This window comes from Oncorhynchus gorbuscha, linkage group LG26 (assembly GCF_021184085.1).
Source record: "Oncorhynchus gorbuscha isolate QuinsamMale2020 ecotype Even-year linkage group LG26, OgorEven_v1.0, whole genome shotgun sequence".
Lineage (NCBI taxonomy): Eukaryota > Metazoa > Chordata > Actinopteri > Salmoniformes > Salmonidae > Oncorhynchus > Oncorhynchus gorbuscha.
In genome coordinates, this window is record NC_060198.1 from 14,631,625 (window position 1) to 14,652,755 (window position 21,131).

At 43.4% G+C, this 21,131-nt stretch overlaps 2 protein-coding genes across 2 annotated transcripts in view; one reads left to right on the forward strand and one right to left on the reverse strand.

The window, feature by feature from the left end:
- LOC124015999 (tRNA pseudouridine synthase Pus10-like) overlaps positions 1–8,944 on the reverse strand; it is a 10,766-nt gene extending 1,822 nt beyond the window's left edge. The window contains exons 1-18 of the mRNA XM_046331516.1: positions 8,645–8,944; positions 8,023–8,155; positions 7,447–7,713; positions 7,029–7,115; positions 5,789–5,823; positions 3,738–3,845; positions 3,687–3,696; positions 3,216–3,271; positions 2,937–2,982; positions 2,685–2,749; positions 2,509–2,594; positions 1,998–2,123; positions 1,273–1,329; positions 1,102–1,178; positions 965–1,020; positions 752–869; positions 486–628; positions 203–302 (exon numbers count right to left, since the gene is read on the reverse strand). Coding sequence (XP_046187472.1) covers positions 203–302; positions 486–628; positions 752–869; positions 965–1,020; positions 1,102–1,178; positions 1,273–1,329; positions 1,998–2,123; positions 2,509–2,594; positions 2,685–2,749; positions 2,937–2,982; positions 3,216–3,271; positions 3,687–3,696; positions 3,738–3,845; positions 5,789–5,823; positions 7,029–7,115; positions 7,447–7,713; positions 8,023–8,148 — 1,563 coding nt within the window. The 5' untranslated portion in view covers positions 8,149–8,155; positions 8,645–8,944. The remainder of the gene's footprint in view (positions 1–202; positions 303–485; positions 629–751; positions 870–964; positions 1,021–1,101; positions 1,179–1,272; positions 1,330–1,997; positions 2,124–2,508; positions 2,595–2,684; positions 2,750–2,936; positions 2,983–3,215; positions 3,272–3,686; positions 3,697–3,737; positions 3,846–5,788; positions 5,824–7,028; positions 7,116–7,446; positions 7,714–8,022; positions 8,156–8,644) is intronic.
- A 60-nt stretch (positions 8,945–9,004) lies between these two features.
- On the forward strand, positions 9,005–20,926 carry LOC124015997 (T-complex protein 1 subunit delta). Its single transcript, XM_046331514.1, has 13 exons — positions 9,005–9,301; positions 9,802–9,854; positions 9,948–10,037; positions 14,754–14,862; positions 15,018–15,282; positions 16,034–16,166; positions 16,376–16,515; positions 16,741–16,837; positions 16,951–17,061; positions 17,419–17,549; positions 19,618–19,852; positions 20,214–20,327; positions 20,743–20,926. Exons 1-13 carry the CDS (start codon positions 9,190–9,192, stop codon positions 20,755–20,757), a joined length of 1,605 nt encoding a protein of 534 aa, XP_046187470.1. The 5' UTR covers positions 9,005–9,189; the 3' UTR covers positions 20,758–20,926.
- Positions 20,927–21,131: the final 205 nt, after the last annotated feature.

Consider the following 21,131-nt stretch of genomic DNA (forward strand, 5'->3'; position numbering starts at 1 on the left):
TTTCCTTAGCTTGAAAGAACAGACTGATTTCAAGGTAAGGAAACAAATATTGAAATATGCTTAACTATCCCTTTATATTATGAATTAACTTTTCAACTGTGTCTCGCAATTTTTTTATACAATAATCACTGTGCACTGTGTCTTATTTTAATATCCCACAAAAAAGTAGATGCATTTATGGCAACTTAAAAAAAATACCCACATCAACGTCCAGCTCTAGGATATCCGTCTCAGTCTTCAGCAGATCACACAGATTGGGCTTGGTGCGACCAAAGTCTCTGTGGACAAACTCCTTGATGTAACTGGGAACAGTTAAGGTACTGACATTGGGTGACTCGTTGATGATAAAAAAAAAACATTAATTTGTTATCGTGTGTGTGTGTGTAAGTATTTCACTGTGAATGTCTCTCAACCTTAATACCTCCCTTTGTGTGTACGTGGGTTTGTGTATCTCACTGTTTTGCTTCTCTCTGTATAAAGGATACGTCCCTGCCTGCGTGCGCAGCTTCAGGTGGAAGTGATGCGTGTCCAGAAAGCATGTACTCATGGTGTGGATGACGCGCTCCCTGACGGCCAGCGGCCTGCGACGCAACACTCTTAGTGGCGTCTTCTGAGCTAGCTTCAACTCCTATATGACCGAGCCGAAGATTATCAACACGCATACCATAAAATATACTACAACCAAGAAGTTTAACCACTGTGATTTTATATGAAAATATAATGCTGTTTAAAGATAGCACTGAACACTCACCTTGGTTTCCTCTAAGAACGTGATATCGTCTTTGTCGATAGCTTTCTGGGTCCATATGAGGGCGGTGTACGACTTGGTCTTGTCCTCCTCACCCTCCTTCATGTGGCCCATAGCATCTCTACGCACACACACAAACAAACACACAGAATATGACAGCATCATTCTTAGGTCTCTGGACAGAAATGAGACACATTTCTCTACTGCGTTGCTCACCTGCTTACAATCTGTAGATCTCGTACTCTGATTTTGTCTGAGGACTGGTTGATGGTCTGTGAGAAGAAAAGATCGGGCTGTGCTCAAATTCGTGTGTGTGTGTGTGTGTGTGTGTGTGTGTGTGTGTGTGTGTGCGCCTCCTGCAGCTGTCTGACCTCTGCCTTATTGAACCTGGCTCTGTGAGGATTTAGCAGCTCCAGTGCAAACGGACGACCTGCGAATGGGGATAGAGACACCTCCTTACACCTCGCATTGATGGAAACGAGGGCTGGGGATGTGCAAACATACATGTATGTTGTGCGTCTGACCATTTCCAAGCGTCCGCACATCCACGTCCTCCCTCCCTGAGGAGGAGAAATTAAACCCTGCAAAGACCAGAGGGGAAAAGAGGAGAAAGACATTACTTGAGATACCAGATTCATTCACCAGTGTAGATCGGTCTTTCTTTTGGATCTGTCTTTCTCATTGACTTAGATAGACATTGGATCATTGCATCTGTCCCATTATGGCATCTGTGAGAGCATGGGCAGTGCCATTTAGGCCATCTCCTTTGAATTAGTACGCTTTCTTTTTCTACTACTTCTATGAATTGGCAAACGAACCGAAAGGGTGCATACTGCTACCTGCAGTGTGTTTGAACAGGTCTGAAGCCAAGGTTGCCGATTTCCTGCCACCTGAAGTTATGGCATGTTTGCTCACAAGTATAATTCATTGGCTGATCCCTCCTGATGACCTGGATGGAATCATGTGATTCTTCATTAACCCATAGGAAGTCTCACCCAGTTGACTACTTCAAAATGGTGAAAGTCCTCAATGGTGCTGCCCATGCTAAAACAGGCTTTTGGGCCCTCTTATCTATGGTCTATCTATCCCTAAGTAATAATGTGTAGAGCCTATGAGGTTCAGTAGGGAGAAAACATTTAGAAACAGAGTGAAACGAGGAGGTTCTACCTGAACTCATCCAATAAGAACACGGATTTTTGTTTCCCCATTGCTACAGTGTGCCCTTCTGAACACCACAGTATACGCTCACCCTCAGCCCGGAAAGAGGAGAAGAGGGGTGCGGCGATTAGCTCCTCCACCGACGACTCCATCCTCCTCTCTCCGTCAATCACCCAGGGGGTCTGGGGCAGCGTGCGGGAGAACTTGTTGTACCTCCCTAAAAAGAAACGGGGACAAACATAAAGGAGTCAAGTCAAACCCTTAAAACATTTTTTTTTTTTTTATATAACTGAAAAATCCCAAGGCATGAAAAAAATCGAATCAAATTGTATTCGTCACATGCGCCAAATACAACAGGTGTACACCTTACAGTGAAATGCTTACTTACGCTAACCATGAAGGGTGAATCCTAACTTTTCCCTAAGTCCAACTTTTACATTGCATTGATGTCAACGGAGAAATAAGTGAAAATTCGACTTACCTAAGAGGATGTTAGTATTCGCCCCCAACTGAATACATTCCCGAAGTGAAATGACCCCACTTGATCATCTCAAAGCCCTCCTTTGGTTCAAATCATCCAAGGATGTCATAAACAACCTTACCCGCCACAAATACAGAAACGTGAAGACACTGGACGTCTTGAGCGATGCATTTCCTCGCTGGCCGTGTAGGGGGACAGGGGAACTTTCTAGAGAGAGAAAAGTTAGATTGTAGGGTTTCTCAAAAGAGTGAAGACAGAGAAACAGAAACTAAAAGCGAGAATAACGTGACCACCTACTTTAGAAACTTCTTATTGGAATCCTTCTCGAGGGCTTTGACCACGGCCATTCTAGTGAAGACATTCTGTTGTGAGACAAACTAGAGATCAGAGAAAGGACCGTAACACCGAGAGACATGGAACGACAAAGAATGAGCAGCATGTCGCCATTGGTGACAAAAACATTTATGGAACTTATCAAAACCATTTATACCAATGACCCATTTTGTTCAAATGTCATGTGACATGGCTCCAATTGGCTTGTTCACTCACCTGTTTGTTCTTAGTTGGTCTGAAGCAGTCTGAACAGATGCCAGCCCTGAATGCAAGAATAAAGCAGAGAAGTAGAAAGTAGTTACATACAAATGCTACATTACATTCAATATTATATGTATTTTGCTGGTACTCCATGCCTTTGCACCTATAAAATCTATCCATCAATCTGTCAGTCAAACAGTCCTTCCACACATCCATCCATCCATCCATCTGGCTGTCTAGTCAATCTATTCATCTGGTCTATACCCGGAGGAGAAGTGTGCTTGGAGAACTTACAAGAAGTGGCAGTCTGAGTCCGTCTCTGGATGTGTGAACCCCACGCCCACCTCAAACTGTTCAGTTTGTCGACTGATCTGTGGGATAAAGAGGAAAATAAAATAGGAATAAAATAAATAAATTTTTAAAATTTTAAAAATAAAATCAAGAATAAAAATACTTTTCAGGAATAAATAAAATTTTGTCACTTACATTTGCTCTATTTGCCTTCATTTTACCGGGGTAAATTTACTAAGAGAACACTTCTCACATTACTAGCCTGAGTGCAAATCTGTTTGTGCCGCAATGTCAACTCCCGGTCATGTTTTTCTTGTCAATGATAGCAATTGACTTGACAAGGCCACAAACAGATCTGGAACCAGGCTAGCTCATTACAGGTTATTGCTATAGATACAGTTACTCTACAAGGCACTACTTGTATGATAAGTATTTTTCAACAGTGGTGTCCGACCCATCAGCATGTGAGGCCACTGGATGGCTACTTCCGGGTCACTGGTCACTGACCTTGGTCACTACAGGTACGCCACAGGTACGCCACCAAGCTCTTTGGACATCAGACCCTGCATGGTCCACTTGAAGGCCTCCTTCACCTGGATGACATCATCCTTATCGAGGCATATAGACTTCTCCCTGTTTGGTATTAATTCAACGTAATTCAAGTATTAAAAACCCCTAAGGTAGATATCTGCGCCCTCGTGGAAATCTAATTAGCATAATACAAACATCCCCATAAAAGTCTGTTTAACCTAGAGAGTTTTTTTCTGCATTGGATGAGTCTCGATCCACCGCTTCTGCGGTGAAATGTGACTGAACCAGAGCTGTGTTTGTCACACCATGAGACTCACGTCTTCCCACAAAATAGTCTGAACGGTTTATTACTCTATGAAAAGATGAGACTCTCACGAACACGATGGTGTTCTCCGTTTTTCTCTACAACCCCCCCCACAAGTGTCTTGGGACTCGTCTGAAGTCGTTACAGCAACTTCTGTCTGTAGCATCCGAACCGTTTGGGTTACACACTAATATGGGCGAGACTGTCACAAACACATACATGTCAGTTGTTTTGCTCTAGGATGTCCACAGGCCTCACAAGACTTGTCTGAAGGTCCGCCGTACAATTTGAAAACAATGAATGGAAGTATACACCATTGTTCAAAAGTTTGGGGTCACTTAGAAATGTCCTTGCACATTTTTTTTGTCCATTAAAATAACATCAAATTGGTCAGAAGACAGAGTTGCAAAGAAAACGCCATCTCAGACTGGCCAATAAAAATAAAAGACTAAGATGGGAAAAAGAAGACCAGCATCCTGGAGTCGCCTCTTCACGTTGAGTCTGGTGTTTTGCGGGTACTATTTAACGAAGCTGCCAGTTGAGCACTTGCGAGGCGTCTGTTTCTCAAACTAGACACTCTAATGGACTTGTCCTCTTGCTCAGTTGTGCACCGGGCCTCCCTCTCCTATTCTGGTTAGAGCCAGTTTGCTCTGTTCTGTGAAGGGAGTAGTACACAGTGCTGTACGAGATCTTCAGTTTCTTGGCAATTTCTCAAATGGAATAGTCTTCATTTCTCAGAACAAGAATAGACTGACGAGTTTCAGAAGAAAGTCCTTTGTTTCTGGCCAATTTGAGCCTGTAATCGAACCCACAAATGCTGATTCTCCACATACTCAACTAGTCTAAAAAATGCCAGTTTTATTGCTTCTTTAATCAGAACAACAGTTTTCAGCTATGCTAACATAATTGCAAAATGGTTTTCTAATGATCAATTAGCCTTTTAAAATTATCAACTTGGATTAGCTAACACAACGTGCCATTGGAATACAGGAGTGATGGTTGCTGATAATGGGCCTCTGTACGCCCATATAGATATTCCATACAAAAATCTGCCATTTCCAGCTGCAATAGTAATTTACAACATTAACAATGTCTACATTGTATTTCTGATCAAGTTGATGTTATTTTAATGGGCAAAAAATTTGCTTTTCTTTAAAAAACAAGGACATTTCTAAGTGACCCCCAACATTTTGAAAAGGAGTGCATATGGAGACTGTTTAGTGCCAAAATTAACACATTAAAAAAAATGCTGCCTGACCCTTTCTTATCTCTCTCAGATACTGGACAGACTTCAGAACAAACTTCCATTACATTTTTTTTTTTGGGGGGGGGATTATCTGTTGTTTCATGTAGTGAATCTGTTATTCAATGCGTTTGTATGTGCTAATAGCAGTAAGGCTAAATAACATTTTACATTGAATAAATGTGTTAATATATTGTTGCGATACTTCAAGGGGTCTTTAAAATTCAAAATCAAATAGCTAAATGATCCTTGGTATGACCTCCTTAAGACAATTCCATATAGCTTAGTAGAACCCCGCCCTCCCCTCCCCCGACTTAGACTCTTATGGGTTAAGACATGACATGTTAGAAAAGGTAAAGATGTGTGTTCATAATATAGTAATGAACACTGTAATATTTCAATGTTTTGGAGTGATGATACTTTGGGATTAGAATTATTTATTTAACGGAAAGAAATCAGGGTAGATAGATGGACGCCACTCTGGTGAAGCGAACTTACCTCACTTCCTTCTTTACATGCAGCCAACAAGAGTGCTGTAGGGGTGTGGCAGAGAGAGAGGAGGGTACATGTTCAGAAACGTCCTGAGTAACATCCTGTCTGTTTACAAGCATCCGTCATGCACACCCTAATGGGAATGCCACATCTGTAGAAACAATGGCTTTCACGATTGCATTTTAGTCTACTCTAGTCTCTATACTAGACAGAAGCAGTACCACTAACTATGAGGTAACTATGCCCTCTAATGGCCAACGCAGGGACAAGATACTGCATTATTGACTGTAAAGTAGTCTCGCACTGCCACACATCACACTGAATAGAACGACTGTGGTCCAGGCTATACTGATCGTGTGGCTATGACAGAATCAACTGAGCTTGAAATAATCATACTTTTCTATTGAATGGAAGTTGTTTCGAGACAAACCATTTGAATATACTGTAAGCCAACACTTCCTTTGGCCGCCTTTCCTTCCAGTTCTCTGCTGCCAATGACTGGACAAATTGAAAAAAAAAATCACTGAAGCTGGAGTCTTATATCTCCCTCTCTAACTTCAAGCTTCAGCTGTCAGAGCAGCTTACCGATCACTGTACCTGTACGCAGCCAATCTGTAAATAGCACACCCAACTACCTCATCCCCATATTGTTATTTATCCTCCTGCTCTTTTGCACCCCAGTATCTCTACATGCACATCATCATCTGCACATCTATCACTCCAATGTTAATGCAAAATTGTAATTATTTCACCTCTATGGCCTATTTATTGCCTTACCTCCCTACGGATGTGAAACGCTAGCTTAGTTAGCGGTGGTGCGCGCTAAATAGTGTTTCAATCGGTGACGTCACTTGCTCTGAGACCTTGAAGTAGTAGTTCCTCTTGCTCTGCAAGGGCCGCGGCTTTTGTGGAGCGATGGGTAACGATGCTTCGTGGGTGACTGTTGTTGATGATGTGTGCAGAGGGTCCCTGGTTCGCGCCCGAGTATGGGCGAGGGGACGGTCTAAAGTTATACTGTTACATGTACATAGATTTTTCTATTGTGTTATTGACTGTACGTTTGTTTATGTGTAACTCTGTGTTGGTCGCACTGCTCTATCTTGGCCAGGTCGCAGTTGTAAATGAGAACTTGTTCTCAACTGGCCTACCTGGTTAAATAAAGGTGAAATAAAAAAATAAAAAAGCTGATAGCTACACAATTGCGTGACATCAGTTATCAGCTAAGGCCGACAATGTAACCACTGACCTCTCTGACAGACAGCTGGGCCGGCAGGGAGACGGACAGTACCATTGTGTCAAACTGGTAGTTTTTTGCCTTCACCACATCCGATATCTGCACACATAAAAACAGTGTCATGAATCCCCCCAAATTCCATTGTTGGTTCAGTCCTCCTAGGCCTCAAGCTGTGGTAATTGAGGTAGATTCTGGTAGACTGGAGCATTGATTTTATGATGATGGAGTATTTGATCACTAGGCAGATACAAAGGTCTTTGTTATTTTAATCTTCAACGTTGTATCCTAAACGGTACCCTATTTTCTATATAGTGCACTACTTTTGACCAGGGTGTCATTTGGAATGCACCTAAAGACATACTTAGTCATAGGTATCATGTAAAACAACAGTGGCTCCAAATTCAATAGGATTAATAGTGACCAAACACACCTTTATGGCATAGGCTTCATCACAGAACTCCTGTAGAACTCCCAGGCACACCGCACACATGTCTGAGTCCGTCGGCTTGGCGTCGCCTTCCTCCATCACCGCGGGAACCACGGCAGAGTCGCCGTCTGATTGGACGTCCGTCTCCGCCACATCCATCTTAATTTTTTTACGAGGGGGGTCTTCTGTGTGCTGCTCCAGCACGGCTGCATCTTGGGATTTGTTATTCTCTGAATCACTGATGAAAGCACAAAGCTCCTTTGCTGTATCCTGATCAGGACAAACAGAAAAACATTATTCAGCATCCAAAAAATATATTCAAATGTCTGCCAGCAGTTCAGTTCACCCAATATATGACCGCAAGTTAGATCACGGGCACAATTATTCTAAAGGAGAATACTTAGGTTACCTACAAAGTAGCGTCTGCCACAGGCTTTCACGCAAAGCCTTAAGCCGAGACTACCTACAAAGAAGAATGTTGGAGCTACTTAACTGTATTTGCACTTGAATCTCTGAAATGTCTGTATGTCTGTCCCTGCTTTAAGTGCAAAGACAATCCATTGCAGCAAAAGCACTGACCTCATAAGACTGGCGGTAGGCTGACTGCACACCCAAGCAGCAGAACCTCAGGACACAGCGGGCACAGCATCCAGCTTCCAGCAGCTTCTTCACTATTGGTCGATCTTTCTCCTTCAGGGGCAACATAATACAGCTGTAAAATGGACAGAGATCACCGATGAATGAGATCAATAAGAAAGATGAAAGTACACTTATGTCTGGCAAACCTACTACAAGTTAGCTGACAGAGTTAAGTAGAATCAGTACTACTGTAGGTTATCTAAGAGTAATATAATATGCACATCACAATGCTAATAACATATCACACACTGTAGGGTGAGGTTACAATTATTGGTAGCTGAAGCAAAGCTTGCATGCACACTTTGCATTACAAAGATAGATATGGGGGCTATAATCCCTGAACTCAGAAGTAAAATCTCATGTGTACTACAGTACAATACTGGAAAAGGCTGCTTGCTCTGAGACCTGTCTACACATTGCTAGCACTAGGTGACACTCGCAGCCCTGTGTGGATGTTGATGCATTTGATGTTATGATGTGCTGCTAGTTCTTAAGGTAGCTAGTTAGCTTTATCTGAGAACACAAATAAGCACAAGCTTACGAACCTACTCATATAACCTACCTTGAATGGCAAATTAATTGCAGTATTTGTACGATAATCAAATGTCTATGTAGAGCAAGAACACAGTTCAGTCAAAGATGGTTTCGAAACTCTGTGGTTCAGTCATTTGGTTCTCAGCATGCAGCAAATGGTACAGGAACATGACTTCATCAGAAGTAGACACAACTAGTCGAATCAGATAGATTAATATATTGATGAGGGTGGATATTATAATTTTGATCAACACCACAGGTCCCTTTAATTGTATACAATATCACTACCAGTACCTTTATACACAGTGACCTACTAGCCTTGTCTCGTCCCAACATATAAACCGCAAGGCAAATTGTTGGACATCTAAAACGTCATAACAAGGCGCCCTCGAAGTTGACAGGAGGGTCCTTTTTCTACAAGAGTCGAAACCGGTGGCTCTGGAAGGTTCTAGTCAGAGCGGGAGATAAATCTGAATCTCAACCCATCTGAAGTCGAGCAGCCGATTTTGTGTTTTGGGTTACAGCTGTCCCCATCATAAGTATTTTAGTCAAATATTCCGACGAAAATAAGCAATGGCTGCACCAAAGATGCCAAGTGGTGGGATGAAAAACAAAGGACGAGGGGCATATGTAGACCGTGACAAGCCAGCACAGATTCGGTTCAGTAACATCTCCGCAGGAAAAGGTAAACTACAAATACAGCATTCGTATTGCGTTGTTGGACGAATAACTGACCCTGGCGGTTGTTTGCCACAGTGAGTTGCCATAGCATCAGCTGCTGCGACACTCCCTTTGCTAATGAATGGATGCTACTGCTGGCTCAGTATGGGCAGTGTAACCGTTAGCCACAAGTTGGTACCCAGTTAGCTAGCATGACTCCACAAGAATCTGTTACAGAGCTAATCATTATTCTTTACACCCTTCATGTAGCACCAAACACTATTGTGATTGACATTAGTGCACTAGCTAAACTAGCCATCAGTTGCTTAGATTTGTTGGGATCAAGAATTGACCAAATGAACTGTCATGAACATCCATGTATGTATGTGCTCTTTAACCAATAGTCGTTTGGGGTCCTCTTGTCTGCCTCAGTAGTCAAGCAGTAAACATTTTCTATAAAAGGTATCCTACTGTTAGATGGGTAGGTATTCTTTGTGAACGTAACACCTCTTTTTGGGTTGACAGCTGTCGCTGAATGCATCAGAACCAGCCTTGGCCCCAAGGGCATGGACAAAATGGTAATTAAATGTAACCCTTTCCATCAACTTCTCATCACCATCTCAAGGTTTGGTCATTTTGTCTGTAACTAAAAGAGGAATTGATTCTTACAGATTCAGGATGGGAAGGGTGACGTGACCATCACCAACGATGGGGCCACCATCCTGAAACAGATGCAGGTGCTGCACCCTGCAGCCAAGATGGTAAGGTTTGAGAGAAAGGAGCTGGGGATATGTTTCTGTGCTGTTCTCTACAATTTGTTGGGCCTCTGTCAATATAAAAATTTCAAAAAATACTGCTCTAGCCATCACTAGCCGGCTACCAGCCGGTTACTCAACCCTGCACCTTAGAGGCTGCTACCCTATATACTGCTGCCTTTCAGAAAGTATTCAGACCCCTTGACTTTTTCCACATTTTGTTATGTTACAGCCTTATTCTAAAATTGATTAAATATATATTGTTTTCAGCAGTCTACACACAATACCCCGAAATGACAAAGCGAAAACAGGTTTTTAGAAATGTTTGCAAATGTATTAAAAATAAACCAATACCTTATTCAAACCCTTTTCTATGATACTCACAATTAATTTCAGGTGCACCCTGTTTCCATTGAGCATCCATGAGATGTTAATACAACTTGGAGTCCACCTGTTGTAAATTAATTGGACATGATTTGGAAAAGCATATACCTGTCTATATAAGGTCCCACAGTTGACAGTGCATGTCCAAGCAAAAACCAAGCCATGAGGTTCGAAGGAATTGTCATTTGGAGCTCGCTGAGAAAGGATTGTGTCGAGGCACAGATATGGGGAAAGGTACCAACAAAAATTCTGCTGCATTGAAGGTTCCCAAGAACACAGTGGCCTTCATCATTCTTAAATGGAAGAAGTTTGGGAGATATTAGTTAAATCCCAACATTGGTATCGGCCGATATCTAATTTTAATTTTAACGGCTGTTGATAATGGGATATGTAGATAGGGCGAGTCGGTTCGATAGGGCGAGTCGATTCGGACAAGGTGGTCAATTATGTGACAAGCGACAGTTTATTCAGAGTAAAGATATCTGGTACAACGTATACGGGCTCATTCATTTGGCTCACAAGGAACCAGCAGAAAGAAGCCCCGATAACAGATTGCAAGCATGTTATGTACAGTACAGAAAGTAGGTTGAGTCTGGAAGTCACGGTCTTTTGGTTGGCCACAGTTGAGGTGTTGTCTTCTTGGATTGGTCCTGTTGAGCCGTCCGTCGTTCCTCCGGGTCTCGTCGGGCTGTTCTCAGTCACACAATGTTCGGCTAGGAAGGAGATTGTGTGTGTGTGCTTGTGTCTGCAAGTCAAGGCTGTGTCTCTTCCTCCCAATGTGTGGGTGTATGTCTTATCTGTGTGTCCTCGGCAGTTGTGTGTGTGTGTGTGTGTGTGTGTGTGTGTGTGTGTGTGTGTGTGTGTGTGTGTGTGGGAGCTATCTGTAGGGGACCCAACATGCTTTACTGTGAAAATACATTGCTATGTGTTGTCTCAGTTATAACAATGCAATAGCAGTAATGTCACCTACATAAGAATTAGCAGTCCTCTACACGGCTGATGTGCAAAACCGATGTCAAAGCTGTCGTGCATACCTATATGATGTAATGACGGCAAGTAAAATGTTGCACTATACATACAACACAGCATTCCTAAACTAGCACACAATGTCTGCTGTGTGGATCGAGCAGTCAACAAGTTGCGCAGTCATTTGAAAGATTAAGAACATTTCAGCGAAACAACTCAAAGGCAAAATCTCTTAAAGCCTAGATAATGGAATTCATTGTCGTTGACAATCAACCGTTTTGTCGTGCGTGAAGTTGGCTTTCGCCGACTGGTCAAGCACCCGTACACACTAAGTGCGCTGTTTTTCAGATGTTGCCCAACCGGAGTTACACAGTAATAGCTTCACGACATGTATACCATGGAACACCATTTGGGTCTTTTGCGTGTCACAAAATATATAGTAACACTGTCTAAGCTGTACAAAAAAAGTCTGCAAACACCGGCCACAAACAATGTTTACAATACCATGTTGGTAATAAAGCATCATTTGTTCGACCGCAACCTCTGGGGTAGCTAGCTTTAGCTTAGTACCTAGCTAGCACCCATACAACCAGCCTGAAAACATTTACATTACATTTAAGTCATTTAGCAGACGCTCTTGTCCAGAGCGACTTACAAATTGGTGCATTCACCTTATGACATCCAGTGGAACAGCCACTTTACAATAGTGCATCTAAATATTTTAAGGGGGGGTGAGAAGGATTACTTTATCCTATCCTAGGTATTCCTTAAAGAGGTGGGGTTTCAGGTGTCTCCGGAAGGTGGTGATTGACTCCGCTGTCCTGGCGTCGTGAGGGAGTTTGTTCCACCATTGGGGGGCCAGAGCAGCGAACAGTTTTGACTGGGCTGAGCAGGAACTGTACTTCCTCAGTGGTAGGGAGGCGAGCAGGCCAGAGGTGGATGAACGTAGTGCCCTTATTTGGGTGTAGGGCCTGATCAGAGCCTGGAGGTACTGAGGTGCCGTTCCCCTCACAGCTCCGTAGGCAAGCACCATGGTCTTGTAGCGGATGCGAGCTTCAACTGGAAGCCAGTGGAGAGAGCGGAGGAGCGGGGTGACGTGAGAGAACTTGGGAAGGTTGAACACTAGACGGGCTGCGGCGTTCTGGATGAGTTGTAGGGGTTTAATGGCACAGGCAGGGAGCCCAGCCAACAGCGAGTTGCAGTAATCCAGACGGGAGATGACAAGTGCCTGGATTAGGACCTGCGCCGCTTCCTGTGTGAGGCAGGGTCGTACTCTGCGGATATTGTAGAGCATGAACCTACAGGAACGGGCCACCGCCTTGATGTTAGTTGAGAACGACAGGGTGTTGTCCAGGATCACGCCAAGGTTCTTAGCGCTCTGGGAGGAGGACACAATGGAGTTGTCAACCGTGATGGCGAGATCATGGAACGGGCAGTCCTTCCCCGGGAGGAAGAGCAGTTCCGTCTTGCCGAAGTTCAGCTTGAGGTGGTGATCCGTCATCCACACTGATATGTCTGCCAGACATGCAGAGATGCGATTCGCCACCTGGTCATCAGAAGGGGGAAAGGAGAAGATTAATTGTGTGTCGTCTGCAAAACAATGACCAGTAGAAACTGCAGTAATTTTCATTTATTCTTAGCAATGATTTAGAAATCCTTGTAAGTATTAGCTAGGTTGCCACTTGTTGTTCACCTATTGAACTTCAATTAATTGAAAATAAATAGCTAGCCAGCTACTTAACACTGTTGCCCAAAGCTAGCTAACGTTATAAGCAGCCAGCTAGCTTCATCTGACTAGTGAGGCTCGACCAGACCGGGTTATGTGTTGTGAAGCTAGCCACAAGGATTGGAATTTGCGTTTTGCCATTGGAACACAGGAGTGTTGGTTGCTGATAATGGGCCTCTGTTCGCCTATGTAGATATTCCATACAAAAATCTGCCGTTTAAGGCTACAATGGTCATTTACAACATTAACTATGTCTACACTATTTCTGATCAATTTGATGTTATTTTAATGGACAAAAAATTGCGCCCCTCTCAAAAACAAGGACATTTCTAAGTGACCCCAAACTTTTGAACAGTAGTGTATGACTATCATCTGCATATAGATAGAACTTTGCTGGTTGCATCCCATTTCCCAAATCATTAATAAAAAGTAAGAACACAGGTGCTAAAATGGAACTCTGGGGCACACTTCTATTAATCTCCAGAAAGCTGGACTTGTGATTGTCAGTATATACCCATTGTGTTCTGTCATAAAGATAGTTTCTAAACCAATTTACTGCCTCTTCACCGAGACCGACGTTTGAGTCTAGCTAGCAACAATTCATGGTCAACTGAATCAAATGCCTTTGTGGATTATTATCAAACAGAGCAGCGCAGTGTTGCTTTTTATCTAGTGCATTAATGATGTAATTTGCCACTGTCATAGCTGCAGTTGTGGTGCTGTGCCCCAAACTAAAGCCAGACTGAACCCCACTCAGTATGTTCTTTTCACATTAGAAGATTAACCGAGTTCACTAGGAATTCATAGACTTTGGCCAGGGTAGGTAGTTTAGAGGGAGGACGATAGTTATTAGCATCTGAGGGATCTCCAACCTTTTAGCGGTGGGAGGGCATAAGCTGATTTCCAAATGCTGGGTACGGAATTGGTCAAGAGACAAGTTGAAAATGTGAGCCACAGTTTAGGAAATAATACCAGCTGTTATCTTTAAGAGGTAGGGGTCCAGGTTGTCTGGACCTGCAGACTTTTGTGTCTAACCTTTTTAGTGCTTTATAGACCTCCTGTATAAGGAACAGGTAAGAACAGTATTATAAATTAGGGGAAAAATGTGTGTCGGTGCATAACTATTCTGAATACTTCTCAAATGCACTGTAGACATAAAATCACTAGCCACTTTAATAATCAAATTTGTTTTGGTCACATACAGATGTTGTAGTGAAGTGTTTGTGAAATAACACAGGAGAGAAAATACTGTAGCGTGCTGGTCACTAACGTTTACATACTGCTTTACTAATTTCGTATGCATTATATTCTACTGTGTTTTAGTCAATGCCACCCCGACATTGCTCGTCCTAATATTTATATATAGTAATTCCATTCTTTTACTTTTAGAACTGTTAGATACTACAGCACTGTTGGCGCTAGGAACACAAGCATTTCGCTACACCCACAATGACATCTAAGTATGCGACCAATAAAATGTTATTTGAACATCCAGCAAGGGACTGTCATTTGCGCTAAAATTCAACATTTCTTAAAGGTTATTAATGAAAGGCATCTTTGGGGACTTTCCTTTCTAGCTTCTATCCCTTTTAAGAGATCACCAATATCAGGAGTTTGACACTGTGTTTTGCCTGTTTGTCTTTCAGATGGTGGAGCTGTCCAAAGCACAGGATATTGAGGCTGGTGACGGCACAACCTCGGTGGTGGTGATTGCTGGTGCCCTGCTTGACGCATGCGGCAAGTTGCTTCAGAAGGGTAAGTGACGTGGAACCAATGGCATCGTTGGCGATCTCCAGGACCAGGCTTGCTGACTCCTGGATTACCCAATAAACTCCTAGGCCAGAATCTGTTCTGAGTCCCTGCTTCCTAAAGCTTGAATACTAAATGCCTGTTCTCTGCTTATCCCCCAGGTATCCACCCCACCACTATCTCTGAGTCGTTCCAGAAGGCGGTGGACAAGGGCGTCGAGGTGCTGACGGGCATGAGCCAGCCGGTACTCCTGAGCGACCGCGAGACACTGCTGAACAGTGCCACCACCTCTCTGTGCTCCAAGGTGGTGTCGCAGTACTCCAGCCTGCTAGCGCCCATGAGCGTGGACGCCGTGATGCGCGTCATCGACCCGGCCACCGCCACTGGCGTGGACCTGCACGATATCCACATTGTCAAGAAGCTGGGGTGAGGAGGGAAGGGAAGGCTGGTGGGTCCAGATTATGTGCTCACTACTGTAAATTGTTCTGGATAAGAACGTCTGCAAAAGGACTTAAATGTTAGGATTACAAACCGGGTTGTTCCCTATTTTGACTTCTGGGTCATGTTTATTAGGGCACGAACATTTTGCAATGGAAAATTTGCTTTTCTTATTAGAAAAGTCTAGATAGTCCCTCCTTTCGCAGTTCCTTTTCTGCCATTAGGTGTGTAATGAACATGATCCAGCAGTAGACCCTAGGCTACTAATGTAGGATCAGTGTTGTACTAATACCATACCTTTCCTAAAGCTTTTGACAGCTTCCTACAGTTGAAAGTCAGTTTGGATAGGCACATTTTCACTCCCCAGTTCTCTCTCTGTGGGGACGTGGACATGTCTGATGTGCCAGATCAATCTCAGGCGGTCAATTAGCAGAATGGCTCCACTTTGCTTTCCCTGCCAGTCACCTTCTGACAAGCTATCGCAAAAAAGAAATGTCATTGAGTAAATGGCAACAAAACCATACTGATGTCCTTCTTGAGTGTTTTTCCTTGTGCATGGACGGACACACATTTATCTCATCTTAATCGACAACGCAAATGATTGCGTTTAAAGAACAACATTTAATTAATTATTTTGCCTTATGGTCAAAATAACCTTTGTTTGGAATCAGCCAGGTAGAAACTGCTGCCCTTAGACAGATGTTCTACCCATAATGACCTAATGTGTGTTTCTCTGCAGTGGGACCATTGATGACTGTGAGCTGGTGGATGGCCTGGTGCTGACCCAGAAGGTGGTCAACTCCAGCGTGTCCCGTGTGGAGAAGGCCAAGATCGCCCTCATCCAGTTCTGCTTGTCCCCGCCCAAAACTGACGTAAGTCCATCACAATCGCTGACTGATTATCTCCGTGAAATTGGCTTCCATGTTTGTCAATGTCCCTGACGTTATGGTGGACGATTCGTTTTTGTCTGTTACCTTTCTTACCCCTCAATCTTCACATTTTCTTACAATTGTGTTGTTATTCTTTCTCCGTATTATTAATATTATTATTTTATTTTTATGTCCCTCATGTCGTAATCCAGATGGACAACCAGATAGTAGTGTCAGACTATGCCCAGATGGACCGTGTGCTGCGCGAGGAGCGCGCCTACATCCTCAACCTGGTCAAACAGATCAAGAAGGCGGGCTGCAACGTCCTGCTCATCCAGAAGTCCATCCTCAGGTAACACCCGACGCATCATCACCGTCATGTCATCGATTCACTTTGTCCAATTGCTCTCACAATGTCTAGAAACTTATTTGAGTGTAATCAGAAAGGCAGGTATTAGCACTGTTACCATGGGTTCCTCTGTATATTATACTCTTCCCATAGGTGGACCTCCTGTCTGCATGCTATCTTGATCACTGGATGACATGGTTTAAAAAAATAGTTCCGTACTTCTTTCAGAGATGCTCTGAGCGATTTGGCCCTCCACTTCCTGAACAAGATGAAGATCATGGTGGTCAAGGAGATCGAGAGGGAGGATATTGAATTCATTTGCAAGGTGTTTTAAAAAATAATTTAAATAACATTATTGCTCTTTACTTTGTAGTTCATGATATTATGTTATAGCCAAAGGCTGACTGTTGAATCTGAATTCACTTTTCACCCCTACAGACCATTGGCACCAAGCCCATCGCCCACATTGATCAGTTCCTTCCCGAGATGATGGGCACCGCCGAGCTGGCAGAGGAGGTCAGCCTGGATGGCTCTGGCAAGCTGGTCAAGGTATGCTAATTCACTTAAACTAATCTCAATCTTTCCCAGGCTTGGATACAAGACTGCTTTCTTGCTGCCATCACAACTATGCGAGAAAAGACTCTTGTTCTAATGCTAATACCCTTGGAATGTGTTAAGTGGTCATTGAAAACAGTGATGATTTTAGGCATTGCATGTAGCCTATGTGTATTCCAACCTCCATGAATGAAAAAATGTTAAAGTTCTTTGCTGTAAATGTTCATTGTAATTTTGTTTTTTAAGTTTTTAGAAAAGCATATTCTAAGATGACTTTGGCATGTGTCTGATCGCTGTTTCCCATTGTAAGTCAATTAATGCGGTTTCCCTCTGGCCTGTTCGTCTCCATAGATCACAGGCTGCACCAGCCCTGGTAAGACGGTGAGCATCGTGGTGCGCGGATCCAACAAGCTGGTGATTGAGGAGGCGGAGCGCTCCATCCACGACGCTCTGTGTGTCATCCGCTGTCTGGTGAAGAAGAGGTATGGTGCTGCAGCCACTCTGGTCAGCTGTCTGAGCAACAATAGCCTCTGTAGATGCATGCCGTGATAATGTGGAATAATTACATAGATAAGTAAGCACAAGTCCCTCTAAGCTTTGCCCACTCGTGGCTGTCCATGTCACAAGTGGCCATTTCCGGGGGACAGAGCAACCCTCTCTTCAACCTGGGTCAGGGGCTTCACCTCTGGCTCTGGACCTGTTGAGAGGAACATAATACTCGGAACGACTGCAACTACAACTAAAATGGCTGTGAAGGATGTGCACTTTGTCCTATTTAAAGAGCTTAGCAGACCTTGTGATCCCAATAGATCTTGAAACCAAACATTGATATTTCTGTTTTGATATCAACCATTTTTGTCAGATCTAAAATGCCCTCTTTTATAATAGAAGGGGGGCCACACCAGTATCCAGCTTACCAGTCATTTGCAATAAACTATTTTCTATGCAGTCATTAAATTCCTTGTTTGTGTAACTTACGTACAGTACCATTCAGACATTTGGACTCATTCAAGGGTTCTTTATTTTTACAATTTTTTACGTGGTAGAATAATAGTGAAGACATCAACTACGAAATAACACATATGGAATCATCTAGTAACCAAGAAAGGGAATCTCTGAATAATTTTTTTAACAAAGTAGCCACCCTTTGCCTTGACAGCTTTGCGCACTCTTGGGATTCTCTCAACCAGCTTCGTGAGGTAGTCACCTGGAATGCATTTCAATTAACAGGTGTGCCTTGTTCGTTTGTGGAATTTCCTTCCTTAATGTGTTTGAGCCAATCAGTTGTGTTGTGACAAGGTAGGGGTGGTATAAAGAAGAAAAAAGACCAAGTCCATATTATGGCAAGAACAGCTCAAATAAGCAAAGAGAAACGACAGTCCACCATTACTTCAAGACATGAAGGTCAGTCGATGCAAAAAAATTCAAGAACTTTTAACGTTTCTTCAAGTTCAGTTGCAAAAACCATCAAGCGCTATGATGAAGCTGGCTCTTATGAGTACTGCCACACGGAAGGAAGTGAGTTACCTCTGCTGCAGAGGATAAGTTCATTAGAGTTACCAGCCTCAGAAATCGGCAATGAAATGCACCTCAGATTGCAGCCCCAAAAAATGCTTCACAGAGTTCAAGTAACAGACTCATCTCAACATCAACTGTTCAGAGGAGACTGTGAATCAGGTCAAATTGTTGCAAAGAATCCACTACTAAAGGACACCAATAAGAAGACTTGCTTGGGCCAAGAAACACAAGCAATGGACATTAGACCGGTGGAAATCTGTCCTTTGGTCTGAGTCCAAATTTGAGGTTTTTGGTTCTAACTGCCATGCCATTGTTAGACGCAGAGTAGGTGAACGGATGATCTCTGTATGTGTGGTTCCCACTGTGAAGCGTGGAGGTGGTGTGGTGGTGCTTTGCTGGTGACACTCAGTGATTTTTCTTTTGAAGACTTCACCAGCATGGCTACCACAGCATTCTGCAGTGTTACGCCATCCCATCTGGTTTGGGCCTAGTGGGGACTATCATTTGTTTTTCAACGGGACAATGACCCAACACGCTTCCATTTGGTTCACTATTTTGGTTACTACATGATTCCATATGTGTTATTTCATAGTTTTGATGTCTTCAGTATTCTACAATGAAGAAAATAGTTTAAAAAATAACTCTTGAATGAATAGGTGTGTCTAAACTTCTGAATGGTTCTATATATCAGTGGGGTGCATCTCAATCCCTGTATCCTTCACTCAATCTGCACCTATCTGAAAATGTAGGTTATGTTAGCACTATAGCCTAGAGCTGGGATGATAAACCAAAAATGCTACAATGTTTAAACTATCAGTTTTAAAGGGGTTATACAGACTGCAGTTCACATAATGTTGTACATTTATCATTAAATATTAATAGTCAATTTATTGCAATATGGATTTTTGTCCATATCACCCAGCTCGACTACAGCCTAATTGATATTTGCTGTCACTAGTTTAACATCAGAATGGAGCAAAAGTCATTTTGTTTTCTCTTTCCCCTGACTGATGCCTTTTCTCTCCCTCCCAGGGCTCTGATCGCCGGTGGCGGCGCTCCTGAGATCGAGCTGGCCCTGCGTCTGGCTGAGTACTCCCGCACGCTGCCAGGCATGGAGGCATACTGCGTGAGGGCCTACGCAGACGCCCTGGAGGTAGTGCCGTCCACACTGGCCGAGAACGCCGGCCTCAACCCCATCTCCACTGTCACAGAGCTCCGCAATAGGCACGCCCAAGGCGAGAAGACTGCCGGGATCAATGTCCGCAAGGTATGGCCCTGCCACTCTCTCCTGGATTCTGTTTTGTTTTATGCCTATTTTCACCCTGCCGTAGTTTGTTCTCAGGATGCAATGTTGAACATTCAGATTTAGAACAAATGTGATTGTCTCGTGAGGCTAGAGTCACGCTGTGACAACACCTCATTGTCCTGGTGTGCTTGCAGTAAACTTATTTGCCTATTCATCGACTGTAGTCTCTTGTGGCCCAGCCATTCACCAGCTCGATACAGAACCTCCGTTTTGACAGTTTGTCATGAAGATTTACATTAATGCAGTTGCATACCATAAATGCGATTGTCTATCATGTAGAATAGGGAATTGACTCGTCTCCCCATTCCTCTCCCTCTCTCAGGGCGGTATCTCCAACATTCTAGAGGAGCTGGTGGTGCAGCCTCTGCTGGTGTCTGTCAGCGCTCTGACCCTCGCCACTGAGACGGTCCGCAGCATCCTCAAGATTGACGACGTGGTAAGAGACCAGACAACCCTCTGGTGTCACTAGTGGAGATCTGCCCTCTCATTCAACCTGCATTACATCTTGTATGCCCATTTTTAGTATGGAACACAGCACCAGAAAAAAATGCACAACACTATAGGGGCGGCAGCGTAGCCTAGTGGTTAGAGCGTTGGACTAGTAACCGGAAGGTTGCGAGTTCAAACCCCCAAGCTGACTAGGCTCAAATCTGTCGTTCTGCCCCTGAACTGTTCCCAGGCCGTCATTGAAAATAAGAATGTGTTCTTAACTGACTTGCCTGGTTAAATAAAGGTTTAAAATATATATATTTAAAATATATATATATAAATTGCTCTAATAATTGAACGCCCCCCTCCTTTCACTTAAACTGTGTCCTTATATGGTAATAAGATTTTCCCCTTTCTTGCAGGTGAACACCCGATAAGGAGTTACGAGGAGATTTGTCGATGTAGCAAGAACCCAGCCTGTGTTACTGCACGTGCTTGTGCCACAAGGAGTCATAGGACCGGCAGCTTGCTAAGACCTGTATGTCCAGAAGTCCTCTGTAGTTGATGCAGTCTGTAATTTAATAAAACAGTTGTTTTTTGACACTCCATGTTTTTGTTGTGTACTTCCTCCTTGGGCTCCCTCAGTGACCGACCCCACCAGCAGTTAATCTTTCAATCTCAGGCTTGTGTCATGACACCAACGGAATGGTGTTAACGGCAACTTTCCCCATATACACTACTGTTCAAAAGTTTGGGGTCACTAAGAAATGACATTGTTTGAAAGAAAAGCAAAAATTGTCCATTTTAAAAT